We start from the raw sequence: 23,118 nt of genomic DNA, 5'->3' as shown, positions 1-23,118 counted from the left end.
TTTGTAATAAACCATTATACCAGCAATACAATTCAAAATAATGATGATGATTATTATGATGATAAAAATACAACAAATAATAATTTAAAGCATAATAAATGAACTACTAGAATTAGCTTTCAGGAAAAAAATCAGAGGTGTCAATTCCAGGGGTCAGAAAGTAAAAGTCCTGCCGTATGTTTATTCCACCCATTAACTCAGCCAGCTGATTTCACTAATTAGTTCTATCTCCTGGCTGAAAAACTGTGCTAATTAGCAGATCCAGGTGATTGGAACAAAATACTGAGGAGGCATTTAACTTTCTGAACCTGGACTTGACACCATTTGAAAAAAATAAATAAACAAATATCACAGATTGCTACTTAATTTGTTTGTAAATTGAGACTGTTTCATAGAAACTAACTTGCATCGAATGATCACTTTCACTTCGTGTTTTTCACTTCGAAAACACTGTGGGTCGTGTATGTCCCATTGAAGCTTCCGTAGTTAGTCACATGAGTTCGCAGATTGTTTATAGTCAGCAGCTGATATGTTACTGTCATAGATCAGAGACAAATCTGGTCGAAAATGCTCTCAGAGTTATAAAAGATGATTTTACATGAACGTTTCCGAACATCGACAGTGATTTGACTCCTTTATCCTGTGTAACTGAAGTTTTTTTAATTCTTTTTTTTATCGAAAGCAGAACCGGAGCAGAACTACAACTACAGATACATTGTATCAGACGCGTCCTGTCAGTCAAATCTTGCTACAGTGTTTCGATGTGTCACGGTTGTAAATACATTCCAATAGAGATTCATTTGACGCGACTGATTTTTGTGTTTTAATAAAGAATATCAACAGAACGCAGCGCACGTCTCCGCCAGGCGGTTTCGCAACATGTAGATACACTGATTTGTCTTATTTATTTTCATTCAAAATCCGTTTGTTTGCATGTAAAATCATTTGGCTTTTAAAAGACCAGCATGCTGCGATGGATTCTGGGGGGTCGAGAGGCTCAGGGGACACTGGAGGTGAGTACAAGGAGACACTGTAAAACACTGACACTTGTAAAGAAGTGATAACCCATAATTCTATGAAACTGCTGTTTTTTGCATTTCTCTTTAAGATTATATTACATATAGGCAATGCCATTAAGTGTTTATAGTGCATTGTACCATCTATCAATATATTTAGAGATACAACTATGCCAGGATTGACAGTTCAGACTTGCTGTACTTGCATACATTAAGTCCATAAAGTCATGCAAGATGTTTATTAAAAACAACAACAACAATGTTTTTAATTAAATATCCGTTTTTTTCAGTGATGCAGTAGGCCCATTACAAGCTTTATATATATATATATATATATATATATATATATATATATGTATATATATATATATGTGTGTGTATATAGGGTTTTATATATATATATAAATATAAACGCATACAGTATTTGTCAAAAGTTTGGAAACATTAAGGTTTTTTAATGTTTTTGAAAGAATTCTCATAAGCTCCCCAAGGGTGAAAAGATACAATAAAAACAATAATACTGTGAAATATTATTACAATTTAAATTAACTGGTTTCTGTTGTATTATGTTAAAATTTAATTTACTCCAGTGATTATAGCTGAATTTTCAGCATCATCACTCCAGTCTTCAATATCACATGATCCTTCAGAAATCATTCTAATATGTTGATGTGATGCTCAAGAAACATTTCTTATTATTATCAATGTTGAAAACAGTTGTACTGCTTCATCTTTTGGTGGAAACTGTGATTTTTTTTTTCAGGCTCTTTAATGAATAGAACGTTCAAAAGAACAGAAAAGAAAAGTTCAATTATAACTTTTTATAATATTTATTAATTTCATAAATTTTTTTACTGTCTTTTTAAATCATTTTAACGTGCCTTTGCTAAATAAAAGTATAAATTATATATATATATATATATATATATATATATATATATATATATATATATATACACATACATACATGCAGTGTATATATATGTGTATATATATATATATATATCTCTATCTTACCTACCCTAAACTTTTTTATGGCAATGTACCATGATTTTAAGAAAGGCAGCTTAAAACTTTTTTCAACATTGATAATAATAAGAAATGCACATGTGACACCATAGACTAAAATAGTGGCTTCTGAAAATTCAGCTTTGCATCACATAAATAAATTATATTTTAAAATGTATTACAACAGAAACCAGTTAATTTCAATTTGAATAATATTTCACAATCATGCTGTTTTTACTGTATTTTATTTTATCAAATAAATGCAACCTCGGTGAGATTAAGAGACTACTTTAAAAAAACATTAAGAAACCATTATGTTTCCAAACTTTTGACCAAAATGTCTTTTATTTAATAATACAGTATAGACAAGCTAGACTGGACAAAAAAAGAAGAAAAAAAGAAAAAAAAGCTGTTATAAAAGTCACAAAAACTCCAGTTTTGTAGCATAACCCTTGTCCATTTTGTTGCCATTATTTACCAATAAGCAGAAGATAAGAAGCAAGTTTCGGTGTCCAGTTCTCTTAAAGACTGTTCTCAGAGAGACAGGCCGACGCAGTCAGGCAAACAGCAGTCATTTCAGCACATTCTGTGCTAGATTGAAGCAATGATTCGTTTGTCTATTATATTCTCTCCGTGGGCAGAAGAGCGCGGCGCTGTTCATTGGGGAGGAACAGCCCAAAAACTGTTTCACGGAGATGCAGGTGCTGAAAGGACACTTTGACATTGTTCGATTTCTGGTGCAGATTGATGACTTAAGGTAAGCAATCCTCTTCTCCTCGTCTTCTGCCTCTGACCAGTGATTGACAGCTAAGACCGAGTCAAAAGCAAACTCACAGAGCGTGACGAGCGCTTAATCATCACAGCTTCAGGGAGTTTGGTGTGTCTGCACTTCAACATACACTTGATAGTGTCCCATCGGCTCTGGGCCCGTTCGCATTAACCGCTTTTAAAAAGCTCATGTATATACAAACACACAGCGCAGGGCAGGGTTTATTGTTCTTGAAGAGTGTGTGTGTTACGAATGGCTGCTCCTGGTGATCTGGGTTCAGTAGGAGTGTTTCAGGTGAGGGCAGTGTGCAGAACGTCACTGATTGCTTTTAGAGTCCGAGTCCTGTTTCTCATCTCCAAACCCTTTCATACTTCCTGTGTCTCATCCCTTTCTCATAGTTTCATTCTCCTGTTCTTCCTGCAGACAATTCCTTTCTGAGCTCGAGAGGTCAAAGGTGACCTCAGCATTATTTTGTTAAGATCCAATCAGAAGAGAAGAACTGTCCTAGTGCATGCTTTTATCTCAAGCAGGCGACGTTGGTTGCACTTTATTTTACAGTACGGTTTCGCATGTACGTACTATGTACATTACTGTGTAGTAATGACACTAACTAATAACTAGGTGCTAATCCTGAACCTAACCTCAACCCATGTAGTTTGTTACCTTACATTACTCAGTACTTTCATGGGTAAGTACATCGAAAGTGCATCTGTGTGTTTTGTGATTGTCAGGTTTGCATCTGCTGGAGACGATGGTCTGGTGCTGATTTGGAATGTTGAGGTGAGCAGAACTGAACTTCTGGAATATGCTTATCATATTTTAATGATATGGTAAATGCATGAAAAAGGTCAGAAGTCAGTCTGGTGCTGGTTGATTGTCTTTTGGCATAAATAGTATAATAACTAATATTAATAATAATACTGTCAATAATAATATTATTTGATATTAGTATTAATAATAATTAGTGCTAATAATAATCGCATCAAACATAACATTTTTTTGTTTACTTAATGTGTGTGTTAATATGTGTGTGTTTATATATATATATATATATATATATATATATATATATATATATATATATATACACAGGTCCTTCTCAAAAAATTAGCATATTGTGATAAAGTTAATTATTTTCCATAATGTAATGATAAAAATTAAACTTTCATATATTTTAGATGCATTGCACAACAACTGAAATATTTCAAGTCTTTTATTGTTTTAATACTGATGATTTTGGCATATAGCTCATGAAAACCCAAAATTCCTATCTCAAAAAATTAGCATATTTCATCCGACCAATAAAAGAAGTGTTTTTAATACAAAAAAGTCAACCTTCAAATAATTATGTTCAGTTATGCACTCAATAGTCAATACTTGGTCGGGAATCCTTTTGCAGAAATGACTGCTTCAATGCGGCGTGGCATGGAGGCAATCAGTCTGTGGCACTGCTGAGGTGTTATGGAGGCCCAGGATGCTTCGATAGCGGCCTTAAGCTCATCCAGAGTGTTGGGTCTTGCGTCTCTCAACTTTCTCTTCACAATATCCCACAGATTCTCTATGGGGTTCAGGTCAGGACAGTTGGCAGGCCAATTGAGCACAGTACTACCATGGTCAGTAAACCATTTCCCAGTGGTTTTGGCACTGTGAGCAGGTGCAAGGTCGTTCTGAAAAGTGAAATCTTCATCTCCATAAAGCTTTTCAGCAGATGGAAGCATAAAGTGCTCCAAAATCTCCTGATAGCTAGCTGCATTTACCCTGCCCTTGATAAATCACAGTGGACCAACACCAGCAGCTGACATGGCACCCCAGACCATCACTGACTGTGGGTACTTGACACTGGACTTCAGGCATTTTGGCATTTCCTTCTCCCCAGTCTTCCTCCAGACTCTGGCACCTTGATTTCCGAATGACATGGAAAATTTGCTTTCATCCGAAAAAAGTACTTTGGACCACTGAGCAACAGTCCAGGTCAGGCGCTTCTGCCGCTGTTTCTGGTTCAAAAGTGGTTTGACCTGGGGAATGCGGCACCTGTAGCCCATTTTCCTGCACACGCCTGTGCACGGTGGCTCTGGATGTTTCTACTCCAGACTCAGTCCACTGCTTCCGCAGGTCCCCCAAGGTCTGGAATCGGTCCTTCTCCACAATCTTCCTCAGGGTCCGGTCACCTCTTCTCGTTGTGCAGCGTTTTTTGCCACACTTTTTTTCTTCCCACAGACTTCCCACTGAGGTGCCTTGATACAGCACTCTGGGAACAGCCTATTTGTTCAGAAATTTCTTTCTGTGTCTTACCCTCTTGCTTGAGGGTGTCAATGATGGCCTTCTGGACAGCAGTCAGGTCGGCAGTCTTACCCATGATTGCGGTTTTGAGTAATGAAACAGGCTGGGAGTTTTTAAAAGCCTCAGGAATCTTTTGCAGGTGTTTAGAGTTGATTAGTTGATTCAGACGATTAGGTTAATAGCTCGTTTAGAGACCCTTTTCATGATATGCTAATTTTTTGAGATAGGAATTTTGGTTTTTCATGAGCTGTATGCAAAATCATCAGTATTAAAACAATAAAGGACCTTAAATATTTCAGTTGTTGTGCAAGGAATCTAAAATATATGAAAGTTTAATTTTTATCATTACATTATGGAAAATAATGAACTTTATCACAATATGCTAATTTTTTGAGAAGGACCTGTATATAAACACACATATATATATATATATATATATATATATGTAAGTAATATATATATATATATAAGTAAACAAAAAAACGTTATGTTAGATGCGATTATTTTATATATATATAAAGGGTGTCAATGATGGCCTTCTGGACAGCAGTCAGGTCGGCAGTCTTACCCATGATTGTGGTTTTGAGTAATGAAACAGGCTGGGAGTTTTTAAAAGCCTCAAGAATCTTTTGCAGGTGTTTAGAGTTAATTAGTTGATTCAGATGATTAGGTTAATAGCTCGTTTAGAGACCCTTTTCATGATATGCTAATTTTTTGAGATAGGAATTTTGGTTTTTCATGAGCTGTATGCCAAAATAATCAGTATTAAAACAATAAAAGACCTGAAATATTTCAGTTGGTGTGCAATGAATCTAAAATATATGAAAGTTTAATTTTTATCATTACATTATGGAAAATAATGCACTTTATCACAATATGCTAATTTTTTGAGAAGGACCTGTATGTTAGATGGGATCAATGAATTAATCGGAATGAATCGTTTTGACAGCACTCTTATATATATTGAGTTTGATGTATTCATATTTTGCAACAGTTTGGGGAGGGTGTTTTTCTGTGGAAAGTGAAAAAGAAAAATAATTTGTTTGTGTGTGCGTTTCAGACTGGTGATTGTTTGTTGGAGTTGCGAGGCCATACGCAGCAGATCACTGCAATGACATCATACACCATCATCAAAGGCGGAAACACACACACAGCGCTCATTACAGCATCATCAGACCGAACACTCAGTGTATCCTTTTATACACACACCAGCTGCTGAAGTGTGTGTGTGTGTGATTTGTGTTGATAGTTGTCCTTAATTCTACAGCAGTTGTGGGATCCAGATTTGGGAAACCGAGTGCAGAATATATCTGATCTCCAGTCCTCTGTGAAGGTACAGTGAACCGTGTGTGTGGCCACCTTCCTGTTTCAGTGTGCAGATGGTTTGGATTGTGTGTAAACAGGTCTGTTCCTCTTTCAGTGTGTGTAGGTGGATTCTGTGTGTTTGCACACTGATTGATGTGTGTGTTTTTCAGTGTTTGCTGGTGTTGGATCGCTTGGACGTGTGGCTCTCGGGTGGAAATGAACTGTGTGTTTGGAACAGAGACTTTGAGCTGCAGTGTAAAACGGTTCATCACAGTGATGAAGGTACACACGCACACATGCGCACACACACACACACACACACACACACACACACACACACACACACACACACACACACACACACACACACACACACACAGATAAATAAATGTATGAATAAAGTTCCTGAAGAGCAAATTCAACACAGGAACTTCTGTCAAAGATCAGAAACTGTCTGTAAAACAAATAATTGTTTCCAGGTACTTTCAAATGTCTCTTATGCTCACCAAGGCTGCAGTTTTAAAATCTAAAATAAAGTAAAAACGCTAATACTCTTAAATATAATTACTGTTAAAATAACTGTTTTCTATTAGATTTTAAAATGTAATTTATTCCTGTGATCAAAGCTGAATTTTCAGCATCATTACTCCAGTCTTCAGTGTCACATGATCCTTCAGAAATCATTCTAAGATGATTTGCTGCTCAAAAAACATTTCTTGTTGAAAAGAGCTGGGCTGCTTAATATTTTTTTAGGTTCAGATTTTCAGGATTCTTTGATGAATAGAAAGATCTTTTGAATAGAAATAGAATAGAATTCTTTTGTATCACTATAAATGTCTTCACTGTCAATTTTTATAAATTTAATAAATCCTTGCTGAATAAAAGTAATAATTTCTTTTAAAAACAAATCTTACTGACCCCAAACTTTTGAACAGTATATGTGTACAGTGTATTAAATGAAATAATTTTCTGCTTCATTCTGAAGGAATCTCTGCTATGCTGGAGCTACCGAAAAACTTCATTGCAGCTGCCATGGATAAAGAGATTGGTAACTGAAAAATAATTTTTCAAGATGTTGAATTAATTAATGGTACTTGTATTTTACAGTTTTAAAGTTGAGTTCAGTTTAAAAATGAGTAGTACAAACTTTTATGTTGTAGCTGGAGCTATTTTTGTTAAGTTTTCTTGTAGCTAAATGAATGATTTGAAGTGATTTCTGATGTTTCAGTGATTTTTAAGTTGAGCCTGTCTGGCTCAGACATTGTGGTTATGGCCATGCGTCATCTAGCTGACCATCGGGACACCATCCATTCTCTCATCAACATCAACGGTGAGACATTTGTTGGAAATCAATCCTATGTTCATTCCCCATACACACATTAAGATAGTTTTGTATCTACTACCGGCTTGTGTTGAGTATTGTTGTATTTAGTGATGCTTATTGTTCATCTCAGACGGCTTGTTTGCGAGTGGCTCTCATATCGGTGAGCTCATCATCTGGGATTCAGTGGATTGGACGATCCAGGCTTATGAGCACATTGTGTGGGAGGAGCCAGCAGTAGACAACCAATCAGAGGTCAGACTGACTCAACAGAAACAGATCGAGAAGTCCATTCAACACATGAGCTCAGATGGAGAGGTAAAGGAGCGTTTCGAAACTGACATTCCATTATAAATAGAGAAAAGGCATTTATGTATGATGATACTTCATATCAATTTTGCCTTACATAGTGAAAGCTCTGTCTCAGTTTATAGTGGCAGCTGTAGGCAGTGGTCTGTATGTTTATAATGTGCCGACGAAGAGTGTGGTGGCGTACAGGAAGATCGCCCATGATTCCAATGTCTTGCACACCATGCTGCAGAAGGACGGGTATGAAAGGCATCCGATACTTTTTCCAAAACATCTTTTATGAAGCAATTGAGTACGATGAAGTGTTTGATGTGTGTTTAGGCAGTTGATATCGTGCTCTGAGGACGGCAGTGTGAGGATGTGGGAGTTACAGGACCTCCCCCTTCCTGCTGAACCCGCCTCCTCAGGTGAGCAGGACACGCAACCTTTCACAGCTCTTTACATCCACCCGTTCGATCTTTTAAATCCCCTCAACGCTTTCATCTTTCCATCACATCCTTCCTTCCGTCTTTCTGAAATTGATCCAGATGTTCTCATATCATCATTCATCTCGCCATCCTGTGCAGAGGATGTGTGTTTACATGTGCTTCAGTCCAGCTGCTGTAAAATTATTAACCGAGAGACATCCAGAACCACAACCAATATTTAAATGGAGGACAACAGCTTTGTATTTTTCTGATGTTCTTCATTTGCTATTAATAATAAACTATGATTAGGGGCCAAGCTCCAAAGGGGCTGAGGCACCTATTGTATCTGTTAGTTTTCTTATTCTTCTTCTTCTTCCGCCAATGGAAGTCTATGGCAGCCCTATGAACCATACGTAGGAAAATGATGAAATTTGGCACACTTCTAGTGATGGTCATGAATACCAATTGGACCAGATTTTGAGTCTCCAGGACCAACTCTATAGCGCCACCACCAGTTAAAAAATTCAACATTGAAATGGTTATAACTTGTGAACCCTTTGATCTAGAGACATGAATCTTGGTACACCTGATTCCTCTCATCATTCTGATCACAACCAATACCTTACATTAAGACCCTGCCCATTACAGTAGTGGCCATTTTGAAATGTACAGTATTCAGTTTTTTCGCTACTCCTCCTTCAAATATTGTCCAATTCTCTCCAACCATGTGCTCAAATGATCTTCGAACTGAGCCGCACAGAAATGACTGAACAGAATTTTTTTATTCATCTTTGATCAAAAGTTATGATGTCGCAAACTTAACGAGGTCGACCCAAAATTGGTTCAGAAGCTATAGCTCGGCCAAATTTTGATCAATCGAAACGAAAATTGGTTTACTTCATCGGAAGCAGGATCTGAGAGTCCATGTCAAAGTTGGGAACAGCGCCACCTATGGGTCATGAGATATGAAAAATAGCTATTTTAGCCAATAACTTTTGAACAGTTTGTCAGAAAATCATAAATGTGGTATCTATTTCTTGTGTCATGTCAAATCTGTGGATACCGATTTTGCCAGGATTGGATGTACCACGTGTCAGCCATTTTGAATTTTGCCATAATCTGCAATATCTTTTAAACTATTTGACATATCTTCACAAAATTTAGTATGGATCATCATTTGCATGGCTTTAAAGTACCCGAGAAGTTTGAAAACAGCGTCACCTAGTGTTCCAAAGGTATACTTTTTTTGTAAAAACGCTTATAACTTTTGCAAATATAGTTCAAAATTGTATGTCTTTGTCATTATGTTCCTTGGCTTATACCGATTCCAACGATATCTCGTTTTCATTTTCCAACAATGTGACTGTCCGCCATATTGGAGCAAATGAAAAACCGTTTTTTCGCTACTCCTTAAAATCTTGCTCAATTTTGTCCAAAATTTGATCAGATGTTATTTGGACCGAGGCGCACAGAAATGACTGAACAGATTTTTGATATTCGCTACCGTTCCCGAGATATTCGTCTCCGAAGTTGACCTAGCCTGTGTTTGTTGCCTTATGCTAGTTAGCTTAGCATAATAATTGGTTAGCATGCTAACCAGATGCCATTCTTTCTAATACGGCTCTTCAGCTATCAGGATAACCATAAGCTACATTAGCATTGAGCTAGCTTAGCATGCTAATCTCGTTGGCATGATTTTGTGTGCTTATTCTTACACTGAAGCCTCTCCTCTGCAGCTGTGTAATTTACGTCCTCTGAGTGGCGCAAGTTGCTAAACCACGTGTCACGAATCCTGAACCATTGCGGTCGTGGGTTCGAATCCTGTGTGACACGTGCCCAGACCGCATGAGGTACTGTGGCAGGAAAAGATGCAGAAGTTGCATCTTTTCCAGGCATTGTGCCTAAGAATGGTCTCATCTGAAGCTGTCACATACAACATGCAGTGCATTTATGTACAATTCATTGTTCTATGCTCTTCATTTTCTTCAAAATTCTTAATTTTGACTTGATTCTCTCTTGAAACTATTGAATTTTGGCAGCTGTGAAGATGCGTGTCTGCCTAGTGGCACAACAAGATGAGTGACAGACACCTGACCCATAGATAGTGGGTTCGAGTCCTATGAGGGACAACTTTAAAATTGTGTATAAACTTGTCATTTCAATTCCTTTATTATCTGGGTAAGAGCTGTACTAATCTTTCTTACTCTTGGATTAGAAATAAGCTTGTTTTTTTACTTCATTCTGTGTTCATTCTCATCAGATCTTCTGTTCATTTTGATTTCATCCTATCTTTACTTCTGTACCTATCTGTTCTTCATGTACATTCTATTTCTGCTGTATTTGCTCTTCTGGCCCCGTATTGCTGCTTGCAGCTATATTTATAAATGTTATTATAATAACATAAGAAATTATAGTATATAATGTTATACTATTTATAATTATTACTCAGGGATACTTGATTATGATTAGCCTATTGCAGCAATTTTAATTTTGGGATAATGTCTAGATGACTATATCCCTCGCTTATATAACTTAAATATACCTTTAATATTATAATTATTTAGTTATAATGGTAACACTTAACACAATAAGATGAGTTAACATGAACTAATAATGAACATTTTCATAATTTTAGTTCATTTCAACATTTACTAATATTTTTTTTAAATCAAAAGTTGTGAAGCTGTGAACTAACATGAATGTATTTATTAACGAACGTTAACAAAGTTTAATAAATGTTGTAAAAAAAAAAGTGAACAAATATGACTGAAAACAGAAGCTTCTTACAACTGAAGTTTCTTTTAAAGTCTAAATGAATCATAATGATTTTACATTATCGTGAGTTCAGTGTATTTTTTGAGTGGTTTGGCCAATTGAGATGTTTGCTTTCTCTTTCAGGGTTTTTTGGCATGTTTGGCACTTTTGGCAGGTCCAGTAAGCAGTCATGCCCTCCTGTCACGAAACTCCCAGAAGTTACTGGTCTGCGCTCGCTGGAACTGAACGGTGATCTGATTGGTCACTCTGGAGCTGTGCAGGTACAGTATGCATGTGGGTTATGTGGCATGGATGATTTTTCTTTGACGAGTGGTATCGACGTAGTTTCATGAACTGGTTTTAGATGAAAGCTTTTGATTATGAGTATAGAAACAGTGTCTTATTAGGAGTCATTGATCCAGGATGGAGCAGAGAATCGTTTTGACCTGCAGTTTAATTAAACTTTCTGACAGTGAAGGATGTGATCTACATACAAGTCAACTTTCGCATTGATCACCTGACACGTAGTCTGTTTCACCAGCACACCCATCACATTGCATTATGTTATCTAGTCATGTTTCAATAAACTTTAGCAAGTTTCATTATTTGCTTATCTTAAAGTGATTTAGGCATGCATATTAAAACAAGAGAGGTGAATAATTGATGACTGTTTTTTTTTTTTTTAAAGGTATGTTCAATGCCTTATCACACATTCAAATCTGAGCTTGGCAGGATTTTTTATTTTTTTCCCTTTAAATATACATATATATATTAACCTATAAAACCCTTCTCTGACTATGAAAATGTTAGTTTGGCCAAGACACGGGAGGCTCACAGGAGCAGATTTGACTTACAGTATCATTTTTAACCATGAAACAGAAACGTCAGAAGAAAGAGGATGAGAGGGATGGAGGACAGGAAAAGAGGCGAATTGAGACCTTATCTAATGACCTACATTTCTATTATTAGTTCTGTGTATAAAGTTTAAGAATGTTCTAGTTCCTGTAGCTGCTAGAGATTTGGTTCCAGCAATGCCAAGGTCACAGGTTCAACTCCCAGGGAACTCGCATTAAATGTTAAAGGGTAACTAAACCCTAAACCAACTTTTTTTAGTTAATGATCTGTAAGAATGGAGCTTCATAAATGCTGTTCATTGATTCAAAGTAACTTTTTTGACATTTGTGTATAAAGTGTTTTAATTCTACAATATATGGTGTAAAAATGTCTGAGTGCTGCCCTCTTCAGGTTGAACGGTGGCTACTGCAGTTGAATTTTCCTATTGGTTGTTTGGGGTGGTTTGTAAGGGGTTGTTGGTGACATAGGCAAGTTCCATACAGAGAGATGGGTCTCAGGTGCACGCCCCCCTCCGCTGGACTCTGCCCACTTTTCCAGCATTTTTCAAATACTACCAGTGGGTGGAGTCAGGCTCTGACCAGGGGTTTAGTTACCCTTTAAAAAACGATAAAATGTTTGCCTTGAATCTACTACGGCATCATTTAAATGCAGACACTTTTAGTAGGGTAAGCTGGATTTCATGCACGTTGGGTAACATTTTGTCTTTAGATTAAAATATCCTTTTATTTTATTGTCATTTGTGTTAGTTCGGGTTAAGGATTTCTTACTCAGTATTTTTGTCTTGCTTTCCAGTACAAATAAACTTTCTTAAATAAAGATGTATTTACTTGAGAAGCAAAACGATTGAAAAATGGATCAAGATTAAGTGAGTTTATACTTAAAACAAGAACAAATATCTGCCAATTCATACTTTGCACGTGACTTCACAAGTACTGGCTGGCAGGCAAGAACGTCGTTCTATAGCAACGAAACCCCGAGGATCTTGCCAGGACGTCGCCAGTTTTAATATACAAAAGTTGGTGTTTTGAGATGTAACGACATGCCAGATAGTTGTTGTGCGATTGGATGCACTATTATTCAGCATAATCGCGTTAACGTGCATGTAAACGCGCTCATGCCCTTAAAGTGAAAGTAGAAACGGACTGAGCTTTCAGCATCTGTCGCTGCATTAACGCCGCGTTCTCTCAGAGACGACGATGGATATAACGGTATAGCGACGACTATCTTAATTTAATGGCTTAATATTTCTCTTCTGGACCTACATTAACTTTTTAAACAAGTTTTTGAAGCTCCTTTTGATTTTCACAGATGGCAGAGTTGTGCTGTTTGTGTACTAAAGACTGTTTTTAGGCCTATATCATTTTAGTGTTATTATTCATATTTAGTAATTGTATTGTTTTTAGTGTCATTAAACGTTTTGTTAATGTGCTATGGAAACAAAATAGCCTCACTATATACAGGTCCTTCTCAAAAAATTAGCATATTGTGATAAAGTTCATTATTTTCCATAATGTAATGATAAAAATTAAACTTTCATATATTTTAGATTCATTGCACACCAACTGAAATATTTCAGGTCTTTTATTGTTTTAATACTGATGATATTGGCATACAGCTCATAAAAACCCAAAATTCCTATCTCAAAAAATTGGCATATTTCATCCGACCAATAATAGAAGTGTTTTTAATACAAAAAAAGTCAACCTTCAAATAATTATGTTCAGTTATGCACTCAATACTTGGTCGGGAATCCTTTTGCAGAAATGACTGCTTCAATACGGCGTGGCATGGAGGCAATCAGCCTGTGGCACTGCTGAGGTGTTATGGAGGCCCAGGATGCTTCGATAGCGGCCTTAAGCTCATCCAGAGTGTTGGATCTTGCGTCTCTCAACTTTCTCTTTCCAATATCCCACAGATTCTCTATGGGGTTCAGGTCAGGAGAGTTGGCAGGCCAATTGAGCACAGTAATACCATGGTCAGTAAACCATTTATCAGTGGTTTTGGCACTGTGAGCAGGTGCCAGGTCGTGCTGAAAAATGAAATCTTCATCTCCATAAAGCTTTTCAGAAGATGGAAGCATGAAGTGCTCCAAAATCTCCTGATAGCTAGCTGCATTGACCCTGCCCTTGATAAAACACAGTGGACCAACACCAGCAGCTGACATGGCACCCCAGACCATCACTGACTGTGGGTACTTGACACTGGACTTCAGGCATTTTGGCATTTCCTTCTCCCCAGTCTTCCTCCAGACTCTGGCACCTTGATTTCCGAATGACATGCAAAATATGCTTTCATCCGAAAAAAGTACTTTGGACCACTGAGCAACAGTCCAGTGCTGCCTATCTGTAGCCCAGGTCAGGCGCTTCTGCCGCTGTTTCTGGTTCAAAAGTGGCTTGACCTGGGGAATGCGGCACCTGTAGCCCATTTCCTGCACACGCCTGTGCACGGTGGCTATGGATGTTTCTACTCCAGACTCAGTCCACTGCTTCCGCAGGTCCCCCAAGGTCTGGAATCGGTCCTTCTCCACAATCTTCCTCAGGGTCCGGTCACCTCTTCTCGTTGTGCAGCGTTTTTTGCCACACTTTTTCCTTCCCACAGACTTCCCACTGAGGTTCCTTGATACACTATGAAAAATAATGAACTTTATCACAATATGCAAATTTTTTGAGAAGGACCTGTATATATACACTCACCTAAAGGATTATTAGGAAAACCTGTTCAATTTCTCATTAATGCAATTATCTAATCAACCAATCACATGGCAGTTGCTTCAATGCATTTGGGGGTGTAGTCCTGGTCCAGACAATCTCCTGAACTCCAAACTGAATGTCAGAATGGGAAAGAAAGGTGATTTAAGCAATTTTGAGCGTGGCATGGTTGTTGGTGCAAGACGGGCCGTTCTGAATATTTCACAATCTGCTCAGTTACTGGGATTTTCACGCACAACCATTTCTAGGGTTTACAAAGAATGGTGTGAAAAGGGAAAAACATCCAGTATGCGGCAGTCCTGTGGGCGAAAATGCCTTGTTGATGCTAGAGGTCAGAGGAGAATGGGCCGACTGATTCAAGCTGATAGAAGAGCAACTTTGACTGAAATAACCACACTTTACAACCGAGCTATGCAGCAAAGCATTTGTGAAGCCACAACACGCACAACCTTGAGGCGGATTGGGCTACAACAGCAGAAGACCCCACCGGGTCCCACTCATCTCCACTACAAATAGGAAAAAGAGGCTACAATTTGCAAGAGCTCACCAAAATTGGACAGTTGAAGACTGGAAAAATGTTGCCTGGTCTGATGAGTCTCGATTTCTGTTGAGACATTCAGATGGTAGAGTCAGAATTTGGCGTAAACAGAATGAGAACATGGATCCATCATGCCTTGTTACCACTGTGCAGGCTGGTGGTGATGGTGTAATGGTGTGGGGGATGTTTTCTTGGCACACTTTAGGCCCCTTAGGGCCAATTGGGCATCGTTTAAATGCCACGGCCTACCTGAGCATTGTTTCTGACCATGTCCATCCCTTTATGGCCACCATGTACCCATCCTCTGATGGCTACTTCCAGCAGGATAATGCACCATGTCACAAAGCTCGAATCATTTCAAATTGGTTTCTTGAACATGACAATGAGTTCACTGTACTAAAATGGCCCCCACAGTCACCAGATCTCAACCGAATAGAGCATCTTTGGGATGTGGTGGAACGGGAGCTTCGTGCCCTGGATGTGCATCCCACAAATCTCCATCAACTGCAAGATGCTATCCTATCAATATGGGCCAACATTTCTAAAGAATGCTTTCAGCACCTTGTTGAATCAATGCCACGTAGAATTAAGGCAGTTCTGAAGGCGCAAGGGGATCAAACACAGTATTAGTATGGTGTTCCTAATAATCCTTTAGGTGAGTGTGTGTATATGTATATATATATATACAGGTCCTTCTCAAAAAATTAGCATATTGTGATAAAGTTCATTATTTTCCATAATGTAATGATAAAAATTAAACTTTCATATATTTTAGATTCATTGCACACCAACTGAAATATTTCAGGTCTTTTATTGTTTTAATACTGATGATTTTGGCATACAGCTCATGAAAACCCAAAATTCCTGTCTCAGAAAATTAGCATATTTCATCCGACCAATAAAAGAAGTGTTTTTAATAAATAAATAAAAAGAGTCAACCTTCAAATAATTATGTTCAGTTATGCACTCAATAGTCAATACTTGGTCGGGAATCCTTTTGCAGAAATGACTGCTTCAATGTGGCGTGGCATGGAGCCAATCAGCCTGTGGCACTGCTGAGGTGTTATGGAGGCCCAGGATGCTTCGATAGCGGCCTTAAGCTCATCCAGAGTGTTGGATCTTGCGTCTCTCAACTTTCTCTTCTCAATATCCCACAGATTCTCTATGGGGTTCAGGTCAGGACAGTTGGCAGGCCAATTGAGCACAGTAATACCATGGTCAGTAAACCATTTATCAGTGGTTTTGGCACTGTGAGCAGGTGCCAGGTCGTGCTGAAAAATGAAATCTTCATCTCCATAAAGCTTTTCAGCAGATGGAAGCATGAAGTGCTCCAAAATCTCCTGATAGCTAACTGTATTAACCCTGCCCTTGATAAAACAGTGGACCAACACCAGCAGCTGACATGGCACCCCAGACCATCACTGACTGTGGGTACTTGACACTGGACTTCAGGCATTTTGGCATTTCCTTCTCCCCAGTCTTCCTCCAGACTCTGGCACCTTGATTTCCGAATGACATGCAAAACTGAGCAACAGTCCAGTGCTGCTTCTCTGTAGCCCAGTTCAGGCGCTTCTGCCGCTGTTTCTGGTTCAAAAGTGGCTTGACCTGGGGAATGCGGCACCTGTAGCCCATTTTCCTGCACACGCCTGTGCACGGTGGCTCTGGATGTTTCTACTCCAGACTCAGTCCACTGCTTCCGCAGATCCCCAAGGTCTGGAATCGGTCCTTCTCCACAATCTTCCTCAGGGTCCGGTCACCTCTTCTCGTTGTGCAGCGTTTTTTGCCACACTTTTTCCTTCCCACAGACTTCCCACTGAGGTGCCTTGATACAGCACTCTGGGAACAGCATATTTGTTCAGAAATTTCTTTGTGTCTTACCCTCTTGCTTGAGGGTGTCAATGATGGCCTTCTGGACAGCAGTCAGGTCGGCAGTCTTACCCATGGTTGCGGTTTTGAGTAATGAAACAGGCTGGGAGTTTTTAAAAGCCTCAGGAATCTTTTGCAGGTGTTTAGAGTTAATTAGTTGATTCAGATGATTAGGTTAATAGCTCGTTTAGAGACCCTTTTCATGATATGCTAATTTTTTGAGAATTTTGGGTTTTCATGAGCTGTATGCCAAAATCATCAGTATTAAAACAATAAAAGACCTGAAATATTTCAGTTGGTGTGCAATGAATTTAAATTATATGAAAGTTTAATTTTTATCATTACATTATGGAAAATAATGAACTTTATCACAATATGCTAATTTTTTGAGAAGGACCTGTATATATGTATATATATATATATATACTCTTGATTAGATTTGTTTCTCAAATTTCTCAAAAAATTAGCATATTGTGATAAAGTTCATTATTTTCCATATTGTAATGATAAAAATTTATCTTTCATATATTTTAGAGAGTTAATTTTTTGAGATAGGAATTTTGGGTTTTCATGAGCTGTATGCCAAAATCATCAGTATTAAAACCAATAAAAGACCTGAAATATTTCAGTTGGTGTGCAATGAATCTAAAATATATGAAAGTTTAATTTTTATCATTTTATTAAGGAAAATAATGAACTTTATCACAATATGCTAATTTTTTGAGAAGGACCTGTAACTGATTGTAGTATTGGCCATTTTGTGAGCATTTGTTGCCCGCCAGGTATCCATGGCAGTCACGTAACTGCAAAGTATGAATAGGGTCCGAAAAATAATCTTGTTTTTCCTTAGAAGTACGTTTTTTTTTTCCTGTCCCCATTGGTAGTAGATATTTGTTCTGGTTTAATCATAAATCACTTAATTTTAATCAATTTGACAAAGTCATTTTGCCTCTCAGGTAAATTTCTTCATTTAGAATTTTTAGATATTTGTACTGAAACAAGATAAAATATTAAGAAAGATAATAATTTATTTAGCGCATAATCTAATTTGTCAACAAAAACATTTTAGTTGTCGTGAAATGTCAAACCAAATATTCAAACGTGCCAGTTCTTTCTGCTTTAGTTATACTCACTGTAAGTAATGTGAAAACGTAAGTATTTTACGAAGTGACGATTTTGTATAATTATACGGTGTGATTTTTGTGGAAACTTACGATTTTTGGAAAGCACATAAGCATGAAGGTCCAGCCCTAAACCTAACCATCAGTGGGAATATTGAAATCATAATGAATTCACGAATTAGAAACTAAAACATAAACTAGTGTTGGAAAGAACTTATTCAACCTGATGAATTTTTGTACCTTTAACCCAGAATATGTCACTCAGTTTATGGCTTATCTTAAGGGCATTTAACTTACGAAAAACAAAAATAGAACAAAAATGTATTTATGCACCAACCTTTTTCTAAGGCGGAAGCTATCAGTGAATGTGTGCAAACCAGGGTTTATAGCTATGACAATACATTAAAATAATATTGTAAGAAATGTGAGTTTCCAATATCAAGCAGCATAATAAGCTGTTTTGCAGGCTGTAGCTAAAAATAACTGAAAGCGGAAGCCAGGCGGTCACCGTGATTTTGCCAAGAAATGTTCCTGGATCAACATATTTTGTTGAGCTGGAACTACTTTCCTTTCCTAAAATTTAGCCTAACCCTATCCCTACCCATAAGTCATCCCTAACACTGATGTAGATGCACCTAACCCTGCTTTTAAGCCTAAACTTGACAAAACTGTAAACTTGTCCCTCAAATCTGATTGGTTAATTGAAATGTTGTCGCAGGATCAACAAAGATTTTGATCCTGGAACACGTTGCACTTGGTGAGATCACGTTCACCGAAGCCAGAAACATTCAAGTTACAAAAGGCAGCGCCCGCTCTTACAGTACGTTAAAAGTAATGTGGATACGTTATGTAACTTAAGGACTCATTTAATGTGGCTTGTGTTCCAGATGTTCCTGAGTTTTAAGGAGAAGGGTTTGGTCACCTGCTCCACAGATCACCTGCTCATCGTGTGGAAAGATGGAGAGATGCAGTCTCAACTCCGCAGTCTCGCCGTCTTCCAGAAACTGGAGGAAAATCAGGAACTGTGACATTTCCCCCATCATCTTCAGGTCGTGTTTTAAATTAAACACCTTTCTTTGCCTTACTAACATCTGCAAAGCCATGTCACATCAGTGTTTGAACTTCAAATGGTTTCAGTATGATACAATGCTTACAATGTTGTGATTTTAATTTGTGGGTTTTAAATAAGTGTCTTATAGTAAACTTCTGTGGATTTGTATATATTGTGTGATTGATGCAAGTGTAATTTTAAAACTGATTTTTTAAAAAGTGCAATGGTAACACTTTACAATAGTCTTATTTGTGAACATTAGTCAATGCATTAGCTAATATGAACTAACAATGAGCATGATCATTTTGTTACAGCATGTATTAACCTTTGTTAATGTTACTGTACTTTATACAGTTGTTCATGTTAGTTCACAGTGGATTAACTAATGCATAGAACTTTTGATTTTAATGTATTAATATATGTTGAAATGAACAATATATATGTAGAAGTATATATGAAACTAATCTAGTTAACTAATGTTAAATGAAACCAAATAGTGAAGTGTTGTCAATGTGATTCTTGAATACCTCTTGAATGTATGCTTCTGTATTTCTGACGAAAGTGCAGTTGATTAAAGCTTCTCCATGTAAAATCAGATCACAAACACGTTATTGCAAATTTTATTTTTGTGTGTGTCACAAACACAATGGTTTAAGAGTTGGAGTGAAATCTCTAAACGACAGCAGATGTAGAGACAGAATCAAACAGAAACAAAGCAAACAGACGTTTTATGCAGTTTTTTTTCTACAACTGACAATACAAAAAAAAAAAATCCTTCGACAAAGTAACCTGTTGAATGACATGTGACCACTTTTAGTAATGTATTTGTTCAATAAAAAAACTTAATATACATTTGCGCAAGAAAAATGCTAGTGTGCATTCCCAGTACTTCAAAAATACAGTAATTGGCACAGAATCTGCACCCATCGATACAGTTCACGCTCGCTAATCGACCAGGCTGCGTCTCATCGGGTTCTCAGAGCAAGACCCGCCCCTGGCTATGATGTCATGGTGAGGTCATAATGGTGTGCCAATAAGAGAGCCCTTTGATCGTGAGGGTGAAGTATGAAGGATGAGACTTTGAAAAGATTCACAGCAACGTTCAATATATGACCATGGACTAATCCGTCATGAATTATTTCACCTTTTTTTTAATACTTTAGGTAGTTCGGTAAAGTTAGTAAGGTAGTAAAGTATGCTGTACTGACAGTAGCTATGTTTCCATCCAGTTATAAATTTAACATGCACAAAATTGGAATATCACATAAAATATCTGCGAATAAAGCACTGTTTCCATTCCATGTGTTCAGAGAACAAAATTGGAAATTGGCGCAAAAAAAAAAAAAGGTAATTAAAATGGAAGGTGCTAAAATCGGGGAAGCCACTGTGGCATAAATGACGTGTCTCAGAGTGTGCACACAACACAATAAACGCTGTCACGATATCTTTCGTTCAGATGCTGGTTTTTGGGAACGGAATCATGTGAGATCCTTCTGAGAGGAGTTAAACCAAATCATTGGGATGACAGACATTTGGCTCAGCCGTTTCAGAACGACCAAACCAACATTTGAGCTGCTGTGCGATGCATTTGGTCCACTGGTTACTTTAGTTATCCAATCACATCATCTGTTGAGACAAAGTCACGTGAATTTGTTGTTGCACATCCAAGGATTTATTTGGCAAATCTGTTTCCATCATAGTTTATGCACACGTCTTCTTATTGGATAAAAATGTACCCACCTCAATTGAACGCATGTATTTTATGCACATTTTAAGAATTTTTCTGCACAAAAATAGGTGGATGGAAACACAGCTAGTGATAATGGTTTTAAGTACACTACTGTAAATGCGAAATTTGCTTTGCTTTTCAAAAATAAAAGAAGATAAAAATTTTTACAGAGGGATGAGTCAAAACGATTTTCTATTGTATTCGAAATTACGCCCCAAATAGTGTTGACAAATCTTGTACTGAATCCAGACTGTTTCTTTACGCACATCATCACTAAACATTCAACAACAAAGCCACCAGTAACTAAATTATCCAACAAACTCCGGAACAACTAATAATCCTCATGTTTATATCACAATGGACCTTCGAAAAGAAACAATCACATGGTCACGTCATATTTTAAATCTGCTGTAGAATCTCATCATCAGTGTTGCGTGAATGAGGACCGGTTTAACCCACCACGTGTCTATAACAGAGATTAAGGCATCAACTTCAGTTTGCTCTCTACACTTTACATATTCATATTAATATCTTTAAAAGAGTCCATATAAATTCAGTCAAAACATCTGACTTTCCCTGGTTACGTTGTGTACTTCAAATTACCTATAAAGCCTGAGTGTGACAATGCAATAAAATGTTTTATACTGAGCTGGATAATGCAGGCCTACAGAAGACAGGAAGAGAGAGGATGAACGGGGTGGAGGACAGGAAAAGAGGGAATAGACATCATCTTCTGACCTACACATCCATTATTAATTCTAGTATGTTCTATGGCTTATCTCTGTCGGCTCCAAACCCAGAATCAGCCCAGATCAAGACTTGTCTGAGATGATCGAAAATCTCCACTGGAATTTGTTCATCGTGCAAATTTCATTTTAACCATGTCATTTGATTTCACACTACAGATGTCAAAACAGATCACATTTACCATTACACAATAAATGAGAGCATGTCGTGTCTGTAAATTGGGCACATTTGTGTACTCTACCAGTCAAAAGTTTGGACACACCTACTTATTCTTTATTTTTACAATTTAAAATAATGTTTTTCAAGTATGTCCAAGCATTTGACAGGTAGTGTCATGAGAAACTTGTTTGTTGTACTTTCCTTGATTTCTGATCATAAGGACTTTAGGTAACACGATTAAACAGCAATAAAAAAAAGAACAAAAACATTTCTCCTAAGAAATAAACAAACACAAGCTCATTGATACTTGTTAATTCATAGTTATGTGAAATGCAACTACATAACACCATCAATAGAGTTAAAATTATAGTCCAAGTTGTTCCCTATTTGAATTTCTTTCTTCTGCTGAACACAAAAGACATTTTTTTGAAGAATGTGTGAAACCGAACACTTGATGGTACCCATTGACTTCCATCGAATGGGGAAAAAAATACTATGTACGTCAATGTGGTCCATCAACTGTTCTGGTGACACATTTTTCGAAATATATTTTGTGTTCAGCAGAAGGAAATTCATACAGGTTTTGGATGAACTATCCCTTTATATAATGCATATAGTTCTTTAGATTTACCACTAGATGGTGACAAGAGCATCCACCATAATTTGTAATGCAGCATTCTTATCTGTAGAGCTAAAAAAAATAAAATAAATTGCATGCATATATATTATAAAATAATTCTTAATGCATTTATATAATAAATCAGTTCTTGTACAAAATTGTGACCACAGTAATAGCTTTAAACACAATGCCTTTAAAATTCATAAATCATTACCAAATGTCATGTGTTAAATCATAGTGTATACCAGTGGTTACACTGAAACACTTTTTTACAATTTTTTTAATTTGAAAAAATAATCCCTGACATCATCTGGTAAAAAAATATTGTCTGATTTAGAACAAAAGTAATGATTTAAAAACGTTAATATTGGCAAATACCCACTGATATAGCATGCATTAAGAATAGTTTATATAGGCTAATACATTACATACAGAGGCTTTAAAAGTGCTACCAAACCCACTGTTCTACCCTTGTGACCACATTAAAGCAACAAGAAAAAAAGGGAGGGAAACAGATAGAATCAGGAAGGATGAGAGAACAGGAAAATCAAAGCCC

General features: G+C 37.2%; 2 protein-coding genes across 8 annotated transcripts in view; one reads left to right on the top strand and one right to left on the bottom strand.

The window, feature by feature from the left end:
• Positions 1-488: 488 nt before the first annotated feature.
• Positions 489-19,912, top strand: wdr41 (WD repeat domain 41). Its single transcript, XM_077194220.1, has 13 exons — positions 489-1,013; positions 2,666-2,781; positions 3,525-3,573; positions 6,134-6,262; positions 6,344-6,406; positions 6,549-6,660; positions 7,364-7,426; positions 7,607-7,708; positions 7,833-8,017; positions 8,127-8,248; positions 8,330-8,415; positions 11,314-11,450; positions 19,145-19,912. The coding sequence occupies exons 1-13, from the start codon at positions 966-968 to the stop codon at positions 19,283-19,285; spliced, it is 1,353 nt and encodes a 450-aa protein (XP_077050335.1). The 5' UTR covers positions 489-965; the 3' UTR covers positions 19,286-19,912.
• Positions 19,913-23,118, bottom strand: part of pde8b (phosphodiesterase 8B) — a 93,478-nt gene continuing 90,272 nt past the window's right edge. For all 7 annotated transcript variants that reach the window (XR_013187539.1, XR_013187523.1, XR_013187517.1 and 4 more), the window contains one exon: positions 19,913-23,118. This exon is cut by the window's right edge. The gene's annotated coding sequence lies outside the window, so the exon portion shown is untranslated.

This window comes from Siphateles boraxobius, unplaced genomic scaffold (genome assembly GCF_051911475.1).
Source record: "Siphateles boraxobius isolate OS27281-9 unplaced genomic scaffold, OSU_SipBor_1 11, whole genome shotgun sequence".
NCBI lineage: Eukaryota > Metazoa > Chordata > Actinopteri > Cypriniformes > Leuciscidae > Siphateles > Siphateles boraxobius.
Note: the sequence above shows the minus strand (reverse complement) of the source record. Positions and strands in the feature narration are given on the sequence as shown.